Source organism: Petromyzon marinus, chromosome 21 (genome assembly GCF_048934315.1).
Source record: "Petromyzon marinus isolate PM22_M1 ecotype Great Lakes invasive population chromosome 21, UKy_Petmar_22M1.pri1.0, whole genome shotgun sequence".
NCBI classification, from domain to species: Eukaryota; Metazoa; Chordata; class Hyperoartia; order Petromyzontiformes; family Petromyzontidae; genus Petromyzon; species Petromyzon marinus.
Genome location: NC_133687.1, coordinates 13,342,799 through 13,354,889, shown reverse-complemented (window position 1 = coordinate 13,354,889; position 12,091 = coordinate 13,342,799). Strand labels below are relative to the sequence as shown.

The following is a 12,091-nucleotide window of genomic DNA, read 5'->3' as shown; positions in this document are numbered from 1 at the left end:
GATCAAACCCACGACCTCCTTTGGTCCAGGCAAGGTAGTTAACTTCTTGCCACCTCACAGTAAGGGTGGTTTTCCATTGGCTATTTTTCATGCTGAGCCAGAACCAAATCGTGATCTGCTGGCCTCACATAACCTTAAGCTGGCTCTGGGCAAAGTGGGGCTCGGTGTGGTCTGATTACGCATTCATTGTATGATGTGTAAAGTCAGTCGGTACGCTCTGAGGACACAGCATTTCTATGTTGTGTACACGCATCTCAACTCGTACCATTGCCAGTGATGTGCACGTCTCGGCTCGACCTCTGCAATCTAAAATTAACCTGCTGCCTACTGAGCAGCGCCGGGCTGGCTTTGTTTTACAATGGGGAAAAAAATAATTGCAACAAATGGTTTGTTTCCATGGGACAGCAGGAGTTGACCTCCAGTTGAAAGATGACTAAAGTTGGCTAAAAATGTGACGTTCCCATGATTTGCTGAGTCACTTGAGTTGCAATGCGAGTCCCAATTTTCCATAAATATTTCTGACTAACGCTTTCCCAGAAATAAATATGATTCGTAGGTCACTTTTCTGACGAGATTAAATGTTACATTTAAAGCATCTTAAATGTGGTTTGTAGACGATGGTCGACTGACAGACCTGTCTCTGACTGGATTTGTAGATGACAAAATCATAGTTACTTAATATAAATTTTCAATAACTTAACGGTGAGAAAGCATCAACTTAACAGGCCTCCCTATGCACATGCCCCTCTATCCTTGTCGGATCTCCCCATTTACCTGCTTGTTCATCTCTGTTTCCCACCCCTCCCCCATCAGGATTTCAGCACCCCCTTCTTCTGATATGTCACTGGGTCCTGCTTTCGCATGAAGGCCTATGAAGACCGTACTGTGAAAACCTACGCACCCTCGTCCACATGGAGCAACTGATCATTTAGAATATTGGTTCGGCACTTTGTTTTCATTCTGCCTCTTAACACCATGTTCACATGAGCACTTGGGGGGAGAGGCTACGAATATGAGGATGGGTAGATGAGAGCGGTGTCATGACATCTCACTGTGGCACCCTAGCCCTTTTGTTTAACAAGCATCACTCATAATGGCCACCATGGCCACACTCTAGTCACCAGCAGTCTGCCTGCTATGGACCGTTGCGACCGTGCAGGTATTTCATACACATTTATAATGGCCGTGTTGGTGTCACTGAAGCAACACCGCTGAAATTCTGGGTTGAAGCCCTAGGTCTGGACGTTTCTTTCCTGGGGTTTGCTTCAGAAACGTTTCAGTCCTAAGCAGCCTGCACCTGCTAAGTGTGTAACTCGTCACTGCCGTAGCTATTCCATCCAAGAATAGATTGTTTTTTTTGTCTTATTTTGACTATCTCGTTTGTATATTTTATCTTTATATTTTAAGTCTAACTTGTACAGTTTTGTTTGCCCTCCATTTGCCTTAATGTAGCGTTGTCGTATTGGTCGCTTATAATTGCTAGAGTAAATTGTGAACAATTGCGTTCTGTGGTATGACGTTAGCATGTCATGTACTCGCAAATCAGACCTCTCATTATTGTTCATTGTGCAGTGGAAAATATAAAAGAATAACAATATCAGTTTACACCACAGAGTGCTTTGTTGCAGTCGTCTTTAGAGTTGACTCGCATTATACATCCTCCAAAGAAGTGCTTTTGTTCCTCAAATGTTTTAACAGTCGGGGAAGTGGTGGCATAGAACTTAGGTGTAGTGTGCTACAAACTCGAGCCAGCCGAGTTAAATTCCTGGCCACAGGTGTTATCAGTATCGAGTGATATTTAAATCGTTCCTGGGCCAACCCAACTTCACCAGGCTGCACTAACGGGTGTGGTGAAGTATGGTCGAATGCCTCTTCGACGCAGTGGGAAGACCTTAAGCTTTAAATTTATAAAGGGCTGTAAATAATTATTGGAGTTTGAAGATTTAGAAACAATTGTTATGGTTCTATTGTTATGGTTCTATTGCTCCTGACTTATTCTGGCTGCAGTGAGACAGGGCCATGGTTATGCCCTTTGTTTACATGTCTTTCAAATACTTTTGTTGTAATATAAATAACTGTCCACTTAATATTTTTTACAATTTGTAGATAATTTACATTTATATAGCATCACTCAACACGTATATTTCAAGAGCTATATATTGTTACATTTATATGACCTTTCTGCTCACATCATCGATGCTAGTTATGAAACTGATTATCCCTCAGCTGAAATTTTCAGTGACATTTCTTGTTTCTTAGGCAACTGAAATTTTTAATTATAATTGCTGTGGGAAGCTTAGGGGCTTCATTATTATACCAGGAGAGCCTCACTCAGTTTAAAACTTTTTTTAGGACAGTCATGCTATTTCGGCATAGTTGATGATCTGCAGAAGTTTTGCAGTCGCAGGATCTTTTAAATGTCAACTTAAGGAGCCGGCACATATTTCATGTTCATACTCCCTCGGTATTAACTGGGGAGGGCCGTGGGACTCGAACCGCAAACCACTGGGCCATCTCACCACCGTAAAATGGCTTCGTCATACAAATGTTAACGTTGGTTGATCCCTTATGCAAGGCCGTTTGGTTAAACAATTATTTAACACTCACCCTGCCGGGCTACCTTTGCAGGCTAGTGTTTTAGACTGGGAAGACTGCTTGTAATGTTATTTTACCTAAAGCGCATTTGTCGTGTAAGGAAGCCAAGAATGAGGCGCTTATGTAAATGCTGAAGGTTCACACAAAAATAGCTGGAAGAGGACGGGTAGATGAGATCGGTTGTCTTTATTTAATGTTACTCAACAGCAGCGTTCATGGCTGGTCGTAACTAACACTAACAGGGAATCCATAGGACCAGGAAACCCAGCAACTTTTGTTTCAATTGGCTAGATTCTACTAATGAGTATCATAAAAGTCAAAACCGGTCCAGGTATTGTCTTAAACAATGCAGGTAAATATTGGATCGTGATTGCCTGTTGAGAGAGTTGTGTGATTTAAGTTGTATTTTTGTTGATTGCAAAGCATTTTTGTTGGTTATTTAAACAGACCCATGCTCGGGGCTTAATTTTATCTGGGTCCAGGTCAGCAACTCTGAAAGAAGTTCTATACGCAGCACACCACGTCTAGTATACCTCTGGCTGTGGTTACTACTCAAGTGATGCCTATTCCAGTCTCAATGAGCGACCTGTAACATAGTGGAAAATGTAGACCTACCTATGCACATTTGTACATATGCAATGGCCTGTACTGCAAAACCCATGCTACAGGGTCGTATGGAATCCAATAGCAATGGATTCCAAAGTTAAACACTTCCGGTAAAATCTAACAATTCATTGTGTACCCCCAACTTTCACAGAAGCCTGGTTTGTGTTTGCCCCTTTTGAGCACACCGCCCTTTTCGATGTTCCGTGTGGAATTTATAAATCTGCAGGCTAGATGCGTTGTCATGTTGTGTCGGGAGCTTCAGGAACTGAATTGAGAAATTTCAGCTTCCAGCATGTGGATGAAAATGTCGGACATGGCAAGCAACATGCTGAAAAAAAACACCTGAAAACATAAAGACCCGTACAGCACAATTGACAACCTACGAGTAATTTACAGGCTGGTACCAAAGAATGTGGCTGTTTATTAACAGAGGGTTTATGGAGATGTTTGTTTGGGAGTTTGTGCTTCAGGCATGTGTAGCTTTGAAAAGTGAATGCAATCCTTTCCCCCAATGTTATCCTGATTGTGCCGTCGCATCATCAAGAGACGTAAGGATCCTTTGGGAACTCTCCCAGCTCACTGCAGTCCTTCATGTTTGAGAACGGCCCCATGGAAGCAGATATCACAGCTATCACTGAGATCCCTTCAAGTGACCTCTGGTCAACACTGTAGAGGGTAGTACATTCACATGCATCTGGCTAACACGAATAATATTCGTTGCATGACAGACCAATATTAAAAGTTCTCGAACCTGGAGTTCCAAATTAAGTGCAGAACCAAATTTTCATTGATGGGTTTTTTGTGTGTGCAGTAATTACTGACCAAGCTCGAGAGCATCATCAACTCGCTACACTTTGGAACTAAATCATATCACAGGCAGCTGTCGGGATTGAATCCAGGATCTCTCAACGGTGCCAGCTCAGCGCTCTGGCATCTGGACCACCTGGCCAGCTCAGCTGATCTTAATTGTGCAACAAAATGTTTTTCAAATAAGGTACTGTATTTTTAGATTCTGCACTGTATTCATTAAATTCCACCTTTTGACATTGGAATCGATGTTTTGTTAGCCATTGTCCCAAAGAGAAGGGCTGCATCAGTCTTAAGAATTCGCAATTGATAATTATTTGTCCCCATTACATGACGTAGCAGAATCAGGATAATTCGAGGAAAACGCAAAAAAACAGTTGCCAACTTGGCCCATCATTGGCAAGGACTGGAAGAGATGGCATCAAGTGTAGAATGGCAACAATAGGTCAGGGGTGGTGGAGTGGCAGCTCAACTAATGGGCTGAAGAGACCAAGTGGGATCTGTTGGAATATATGATGTAAAGTTTGGCAACAGCCTTTGTTGCATCACGCGGTCGCGTACATTGCATAAAATTGTTGGAGTTTTCCCAGTGTGTATACTCTGGAGGGTTGGTTTTGCTGCAGTATCGTGTCGGCTTTTCGAAAGTTGCATCGAGTTTGTTGAATGTTCAAGAGCTAATACTTTTCAATAAAAAAAAACATTTTCAAGTGTTTGGTTTGTTTTGGAACATTTTGTTTTGTCAAAGCATGGAAAATGTTGGGAAGCCATCAAACGACTGAGGTGCCGCATATGTTTGTTGTCGGCCGTCATCCAATGGTCGAAATTCCACATTTTCATGATGGGGACAGTCCTCGCATCGCACACCTATGTTGGCTTCCCAGTGATACTCGTCTTATTCCAGAGGTATGATGGGCGAGGCCAGTGTTCTTCACTGATTTTAAGAGGGGTGGCACTTTTTGCCGACAAGACATCATTGTGAGGGCCGTCACACCGCCTGCAAGGGGTGTTTTCATATTTGTGTATTGTCGGGGTTACACTAAAGGCCACCAGTGGCCCGCGTGCCTTGAAATTAAGACCGTTTATGGAGGTTTTCATTAGCTAATTTCCGATTGAAAATCAAGTGCTCCAAGTGTAAATAAAACATACAGCCATTTGTCAATCCACTGTTGGATAAAGGCCTCGCCATGCTTTGTTCATCGTGGAGGTTGTACCATAATACTTCATGCTGATCAGTGCGGGTTGAAAGGGCAGCTCAGGACATGTTCAGATATCACTTGCCACTGCTGTTAGCCGTGGTTTGAAGTTGAACTCGGGTATTCTGGGTGCAAATGCAGTATTCTCACGGCTGTGCCACCGCTCCACACATTTAAATGCGTTAAAAGCGCACACACCCCCTCTTGAATATGTTCAGGCACGGACTTTATTTCAGCTGGTAAGGCCCATTGAGCTAAATAGTGCTTCCAAATGGACGACCGCAGCCCAAGACCGTCGGCAGTGCAAAACTATCAAGTTTCTCAAGAAGTGTAATGTGTTCATCTTGTCTTAGATCACCATCAAAATAAATATGGGCAAATGTGACTGACGGTAGCAGCGAGATATACGTCAGCAGGCTGCAATGCACTTCTTCAGGAACTCATGATCTTTTGCATAATGTTCAGAGGCTGAGTGCATTCTACGCGTGTGTGGCTGTTTTGAAACTTAGGGGTTTCAGCCAGCACTATGATGGGGTTTCTTTTAACTTACAGATTTGATTCATGATAATGTAGTCTCAAGACACATTTGCAACGGAATCTTGCCTGGCATGTTTGCCTAATTATTTAATACTTCACGCTATATTTTAGGACCGTAACCATTGATTAAAATAACCACAAATGACACGAATAAGTAGTTTACGACCACTCCAATCATTTAATAGTCCATGTTGCGTCTCTCCACTCCACGTTCCTTTGACGCGAACGGTCTCGTGGACAGCCACTGTAAGAATCAATATATGTATTTATTCTGGAGGAATCCGATGAGCTATAAAGCTTATTTTTCCCGTAGACGTCGAGTAAGGAAGGGCAAGATCAGAACGTTACAACGACAAATACAAAAACAACGAGAGGAGCGCAAGGTATAGGAAAGGTAAACAAACCACTGTGACATCTCACCAAATTGTTTCCTAGTTTTATCGACCATTAAATAGATAAATGTGAAACCAATACCATACTTAAAAGGAATATTTTTTTTTTAAAACAAAAATCGAATTGACCAATCATCACAATGAATCAACACGCGATATTTGTATGCAAATTCTACGCCGATTGTTTAATTGGAGGCCGGCTCTGACAGCCCGGAGCACCACGGCCCCCACGCGTCCACCACCCCCCCCTCCCCCCCCGGTGTTTCGCTTCCGGGGTCACGACCCTCTCTCGCGCGGAGGGATACTCCCCTCACGCTGTTCGGCTATTGTGTCCCACACCAAGCAACTAAATAAATTAATAACGCAACCCCCCCCCCTCCACTCAAAACGCCCCCCCCCCCGCCCGTCGGCGAGATCTCGCGAACCACATCGCAACGTATGCGGCACAGACGCAGAATCGGACGGGCCCGCCTTGAACGCCTCAGCGTAGTCGTCGTCCTCGTCCTGCGCCGCGCGCGATTGAGCCCCTTGGCCGAGCGAGCCGAGCGCGCCGCCCTCTTTGTCTGCAGCGGAGGGACACCGGCGGAGTCGTGCGCGCGACGCGGCCCAGCTGAGGCGCAGTGAAGCCGTGACGTAGGGCGCCCACCATTGAGTTCCTCGCGTCCCTAGCGCTGCCGCTCTTCGCCTCTCCTCCTTCTTCTCCTCCTTCTCCTTCCTCCCTCCTCCTCCGTGTCTCTGCGGGCCGCGACACGACTCTAGGTAAACGCCACGAGCTAAAATGGTGACCGTGGAGGAGGCGCGATGCGGTGGAAGGCGACGTCTCGGGGTGGTTTTTTTTTGTCGCCCGAGTTGAGACGCGAAGGCGGCCCCGGGGAGTGGTGGTGGGGGTGGTGGTGGTGGTGGAGGGGGGAGGCTAGGCGAGCCGAGGGCTGGGGGCCAGCGAGCAGGCCGCGGCGGTGGACACCCGCCTGAGAATTTTGTGAAGGTTTTCCGTAATCGTTCAAATCCGCGGCGGATGCCGTGTTAAGTGGCCTGCGGGGGGTTTGTTTCGTGTAGTCCGGGATGCGGTTCGAGAAGTGGGGGGGGGGGGGGGGAGACGCCGCGGTTCGGATTCGTTTTGACGGTGCGCCGCTAGCTCTGGCTGAGTGAGGGGTTGCACACGGTCGGTGCACTGCGGCCTTGGCGTGTGTTGTCGGCCGCTTTAACACGACGGCAGGTCGTCGTGTTAAAGTCGCCCAGCGTCTCGTCACGGGGCGATTCGTGGTGATCTCGGGTCTGCGTGCTCGCTTGCGCCTTCCTTACACGCCGCGCAGATTCCAGCAGCCAGGTGGAATGAGACGAGTCTGATTAAGGGTCATCACCTGAAACGGCAGTGTATCGGTTTTGTGTGCGTACACAATAAGTGTACGGTACGTATGTACGTGTGTGTATACACACATGCGTACGTACATACAAATACGGATCTGAGTCTACATGAGCTTTATAATAAGGTAAGAGGCGAATGAGACAAAGGTATTTAGCAATAACCTATGTTTACAATAGGTGGTATACATATGTATGTATATGTCCATGTGTGTACATAATACATAAACTTCAGTACATGAGTGTACTAACGACACGAGCCCCAGTGACGTGAAGGTTTTTCGTAAATGTCACATTTACATATGGGACTATACAGTGGCCGTGTACATTATATGTATAAACAATCTCGAGCCTTTACGCGTGATCTTTTATAACCACGTAAAAGGCCATTAGGAGACGAAGGTATTTCGTGAAAGGGTAGCCTACAGTATATGACACACAGATGTACATACTAGCATACTTGAATGTATGGCCAAGCATTCATTCTATAACAAGACAAAGGAGTTGAATCTAGAAGGCGTACAAATGTCTACATTAGCACGTACACTGTATACATCTGCATCATCATTGCCATGGGCCGTGGTCAATCCACTGCTGGATGAAGGCCTCCCCCAAGCCGTAACCCCACACCTCTCCTGTCTCACGATCCTGCGATGCAACAATCCACGTCGTACCTGATTCATCGCTCCATCTCCCCAGTGGATATCTATCGAAGTATATATACACACACACACCTGTGTTTACATGCATCATCTTCCACTGGGACGAATGTAATCAGTAATAAAATAGACATAATTTAAAATCGGCTCATATATACACACGTTTATATACGTATAATGTAAACGTATAACAGATGTGTATGCCAGATACAATACAAAAAAGTTCCCCGGCCAGACGTTTAGACTGTTCAGGCAAGCGCCATGGCGTATCAGCCGGTGTGGGTGGCATTCGCCCAGTACTGCTGTTTACACAACAACGAACTTCACTTTAGGCCAAGTCGACCTAGAGGGGGGACAGCTGAATGAGTACTGTAGCACAATATGTGCATACAGCGCTTGCAATAATTGCGCGCGCGCAGCAGATGCACGTTGTACACGTATTGTTTATTCACACCTGCGTATACAAATTATCGTGTGTGTACTTCGTACGTTAAATCTTAGAACCAGTGAGAGCTCACCAAGAACAAAACAATCTCATCGGTGAACACATATATACATGTACAGTTTACACATACAGTATATGTGTACACGTGCATGAAGTAAAGTCGACACTTGAACTCTATTGATTAACAATGTGTACGTGTGCGAGACATGTGTACATACACAGATATGTATACACTTGATCGTGTGTGTTCACACGCGAGTTATTTAACCAGGTAAAGAGCTCGCTGATACGAAGGTGCCTGGAATAACGCACGCATATTTGTGTTGAGTGTACGTACCCCCTATGTATGTTCAACTTCTTTCGTACCGTACGTATCTAACCGTGCTCATCCGTGGGGCAGTATACGTACAACTGCAAATGCTCCAGTAGGTGTACGCACACAAACTCTGTAAATTGACACATTCATTGCAACGTGGCGCGTCTAAATAATGTGCTTCTATATACTGTACGTAATTCTAGATTTGAAGTCTTTCGTGACTGCAATGATCCATACTCCGTGGTTCTGTCGGTATAGTCACGTAGGTAAAAAAAATATAAAGTGAATAAAATCACGACGTTTCGGAGGCAACACAGGTGTAACTAGCACGGTAAAAAAATGTTATTGTACGTACTTTGTAATTTATACGGGAGCTGTCCACGGCTGAGCTCCGAAAAATATCCCCGCCTCGTTGTTTGGAAACGGCGGGGCAGGTGGGGGGCTGACAATTATTCCAATGGAGAACTCGAGCTCTATGATAGTAAGTACCGTGTGTGTCTATTCGTGAGCACATTGTATACCTAGCTGAGAGCACATTGCTGCGAAGTAATTATGCTGTACAGCGTTGTGTACGCGCGTGTTGTGTAAGTAGACCTACCGTGTGCATTGTACATGCGCTGCCATTTCAGTCCACTGCTGGATGAAGGCATCATCTTCCCCGTCCTGTACAGAGATCGTGGCGCCGTGGGTGTTATTTATCCGTGCCCTCGCCACGCCGGTCAGTGCGGGCTGGTGAAGGCAGCCACACCGTGTGTGTACGTTGGAGCAGAGCACAACACAACAATGTCTCAAACCCCCCTGGCGACCTCGGTTCGATCTGGGCCACACACACACCATTGCACCGGCCTTATCACCAGTACAGTGCTGGGGAGACAGAGGCGAATGGACGGTGATTCTTTACCGCACCATCTCCTCGTGCTAAGTTCTGATCTTAATAGGCGCTCGCAAACAGCGTTTGCCTCAACAGCCTGGAAGGCCATACGCGGGGCGTCTTTTACTATATAAAGGTCAAATACCAAATGCTGTGTTGGTACGCATGTGTCAGCGCATGTGCGTGTGTATGGGTGTACAGTATTCCCGTGTACCTGTCTGTGTTGTGGGGAGCGGTGGCGCGGTGGTTAGCACACTGCGCTACAAACCAGTGATACCCGGGTTCGATACCCACGCACGACCAATTACAGTGGCACATGTTTGAACCGGTCCCGGCCCTAAAATGAGTGGCTATGTAAACATCAGCGCTGGAGAGACAAAGGCGGACGGGCGTGGTCCTTGCCACCCCCCCCACCCCCTCGAGTGCTCGCTAACAGCACTCGCCCCAACATTCGGGGGCGGGGGGGGGGGGTGTCTTTGTATTCCTATGTGCACAAGTACTGCTTTTTATATTATCGCTATATATGTACAGTATTTGTGGATCTATTGTGGATCCGGCCAGGTGGCTCGGTAGTTAAGTGCGAGTTCAAATCCTCTATTGGGGCGAGTTGACTCTGCCCATCATCCTTCCCGGGTCGATAAAATCGGTACCACTTTATTGGCAAGTCAACTGTGGCCGTCCAATGGCGAGCTCTTTCCCCCTCCATATGGAATGTGGAATTTCCACAACCGCCTGACGGGCTGTGAACAGGCGATTGGCACCAGTGGGCCAATGCTAGTTTCACGTCCCATTGATCTAGTTGTTGTTACCTCTTCGCCTTTGTTGTATATTCGCCAATCTCGCACTTACTGGCGTGGTGTAGTATGGTCAGATATCATCCACGACCCCGCACGGCATTGGGAGGCTCTCATCCAGCAGTGGATTGACACGTGCTTTTCTTGTACGCGTGTGGCCCAGTGGTATGCGTGTCTTCTTACAGGTCCACGTCTGCTGGGTTCGTACTGTAGAGCAATGTGCAGCTTGTGTTCATGTGTGTAGGTGGGTGGTGATGTATGTTTCTCTATATGTGGAGTTGTATGTTCTTGAAGGAACATTTACGTGTGTGTGGATATGTAGGTATGTCATATTTGTAAGTAATCACTATATATAGGACGGTATAATATGTATTATTTTTAAATATCCATGTTCTGTACAGTGAGGGAAGAAAGTATTTGATCCCCTGCTGATTTTGTACGTTTGCCCACTGACAAAGAAATGATCAGTCTATAATTTTAATGGTAGGTTTATTTGAACAGTGAGAGACAGAATAACAACAAAAAAATCCAGAAAAACGCATGTCAAAAATGTTATAAATTGATTTGCATTTTAATGAGGGAAATAAGTATTTGACCCCTCTGCAAACATGACTTAGTACTTGGTGGAAAAACCCTTGTTGGCAATCACAGAGGTCAGACGTTTCTTGTAGTTGGCCACCAGGTTTGCACACATCTCAGGACGGATTTTGTCCCACTCTTTTCAGATCTTCTCCAAGTCATTAAGGTTTCGAGGCTGACGTTTGGTAACTCGAACCTTCAGCTCTCTCAGATTTTCTATGGGATTAAGGTCTGGAGACTGGCTAGGCCACTCCAGGACCTTAATGTGCTTCTTCTTGAGCCACTCCTTTGTTGCCTTGGCCTTGTGTTTTGGGTCATTGTCATGCTGGAATACCCATCCTTTTTCAATGCCCTGGCTAAGAGAAGGAAGTTCTCACCCAAAATTTGACGGTATATTGCCCCGTCCATCATCGTCCCTTTGATGCGGTGAAGTTGTCCTGTCCCCTTAGCAGAAAAACACCCCCAAAGCATGTTTCCACCTCCATGTTTGACGGTGGGGATGGTGTTTTTGGGGTCATAGTCAGCATTCCTCCTCTTAAACACGGCGAGTTGAGTTGATGCCAAAGAGGTCCATTTTGGTCTCATCTGACCACAACACTTTCACCCAGTTGTCCTCTGAATCATTCAGATGTTCATTGGCAAACTTCAGACGGGCATGTATATGTGCTTTCTTGAGCAGGGGGACATTGCGGGCGCTGCAGGATTTTAGTCCTTCACGGCGTAGTGTGTTACCAATTGTTTTCTTGGTGACTATGATCCCAGCTGCCTTGAGATAATTGACAAGATCCTCCCGTGTAGTTCTGGGCTGATTCCTCACCGTTCTCATGATCATTGCAACTCCACGAGGTGAGATCTTGCATAGAGCCCCAGGCCGATGGAGATTGACAGTTTTTTTGTGTTTCTTCCATTTGCGAGTAATCGCACCAACTGTTGTC

General features: G+C 46.0%; 2 protein-coding genes across 6 annotated transcripts in view; both read left to right on the top strand.

Moving 5' to 3' along the window:
• Positions 1-4,718, top strand: part of LOC116944600 (cohesin subunit SA-2-like) — a 49,430-nt gene extending 44,712 nt beyond the window's left edge. For all 3 annotated transcript variants that reach the window (XM_032958308.2, XM_032958309.2, XM_032958307.2), the window contains exon 33: positions 814-4,718. In XM_032958308.2, the coding sequence (XP_032814199.2) occupies positions 814-837 (24 nt within the window). In that variant the 3' untranslated portion in view covers positions 838-4,718. The remainder of the gene's footprint in view (positions 1-813) is intronic.
• Positions 4,719-6,533: 1,815 nt separating this feature from the next.
• TRIP12 (thyroid hormone receptor interactor 12) overlaps positions 6,534-12,091 on the top strand; it is a 55,875-nt gene continuing 50,317 nt past the window's right edge. Inside the window, exons 1-2 of one of the 3 annotated variants that reach the window (XM_076068612.1) lie at positions 6,534-6,889; positions 9,542-9,630. The gene's annotated coding sequence lies outside the window, so the exon portion shown is untranslated. The remainder of the gene's footprint in view (positions 6,890-9,541; positions 9,631-12,091) is intronic. The other 2 variants (XM_032958312.2, XM_032958311.2) reach the window with 2 other exon arrangements.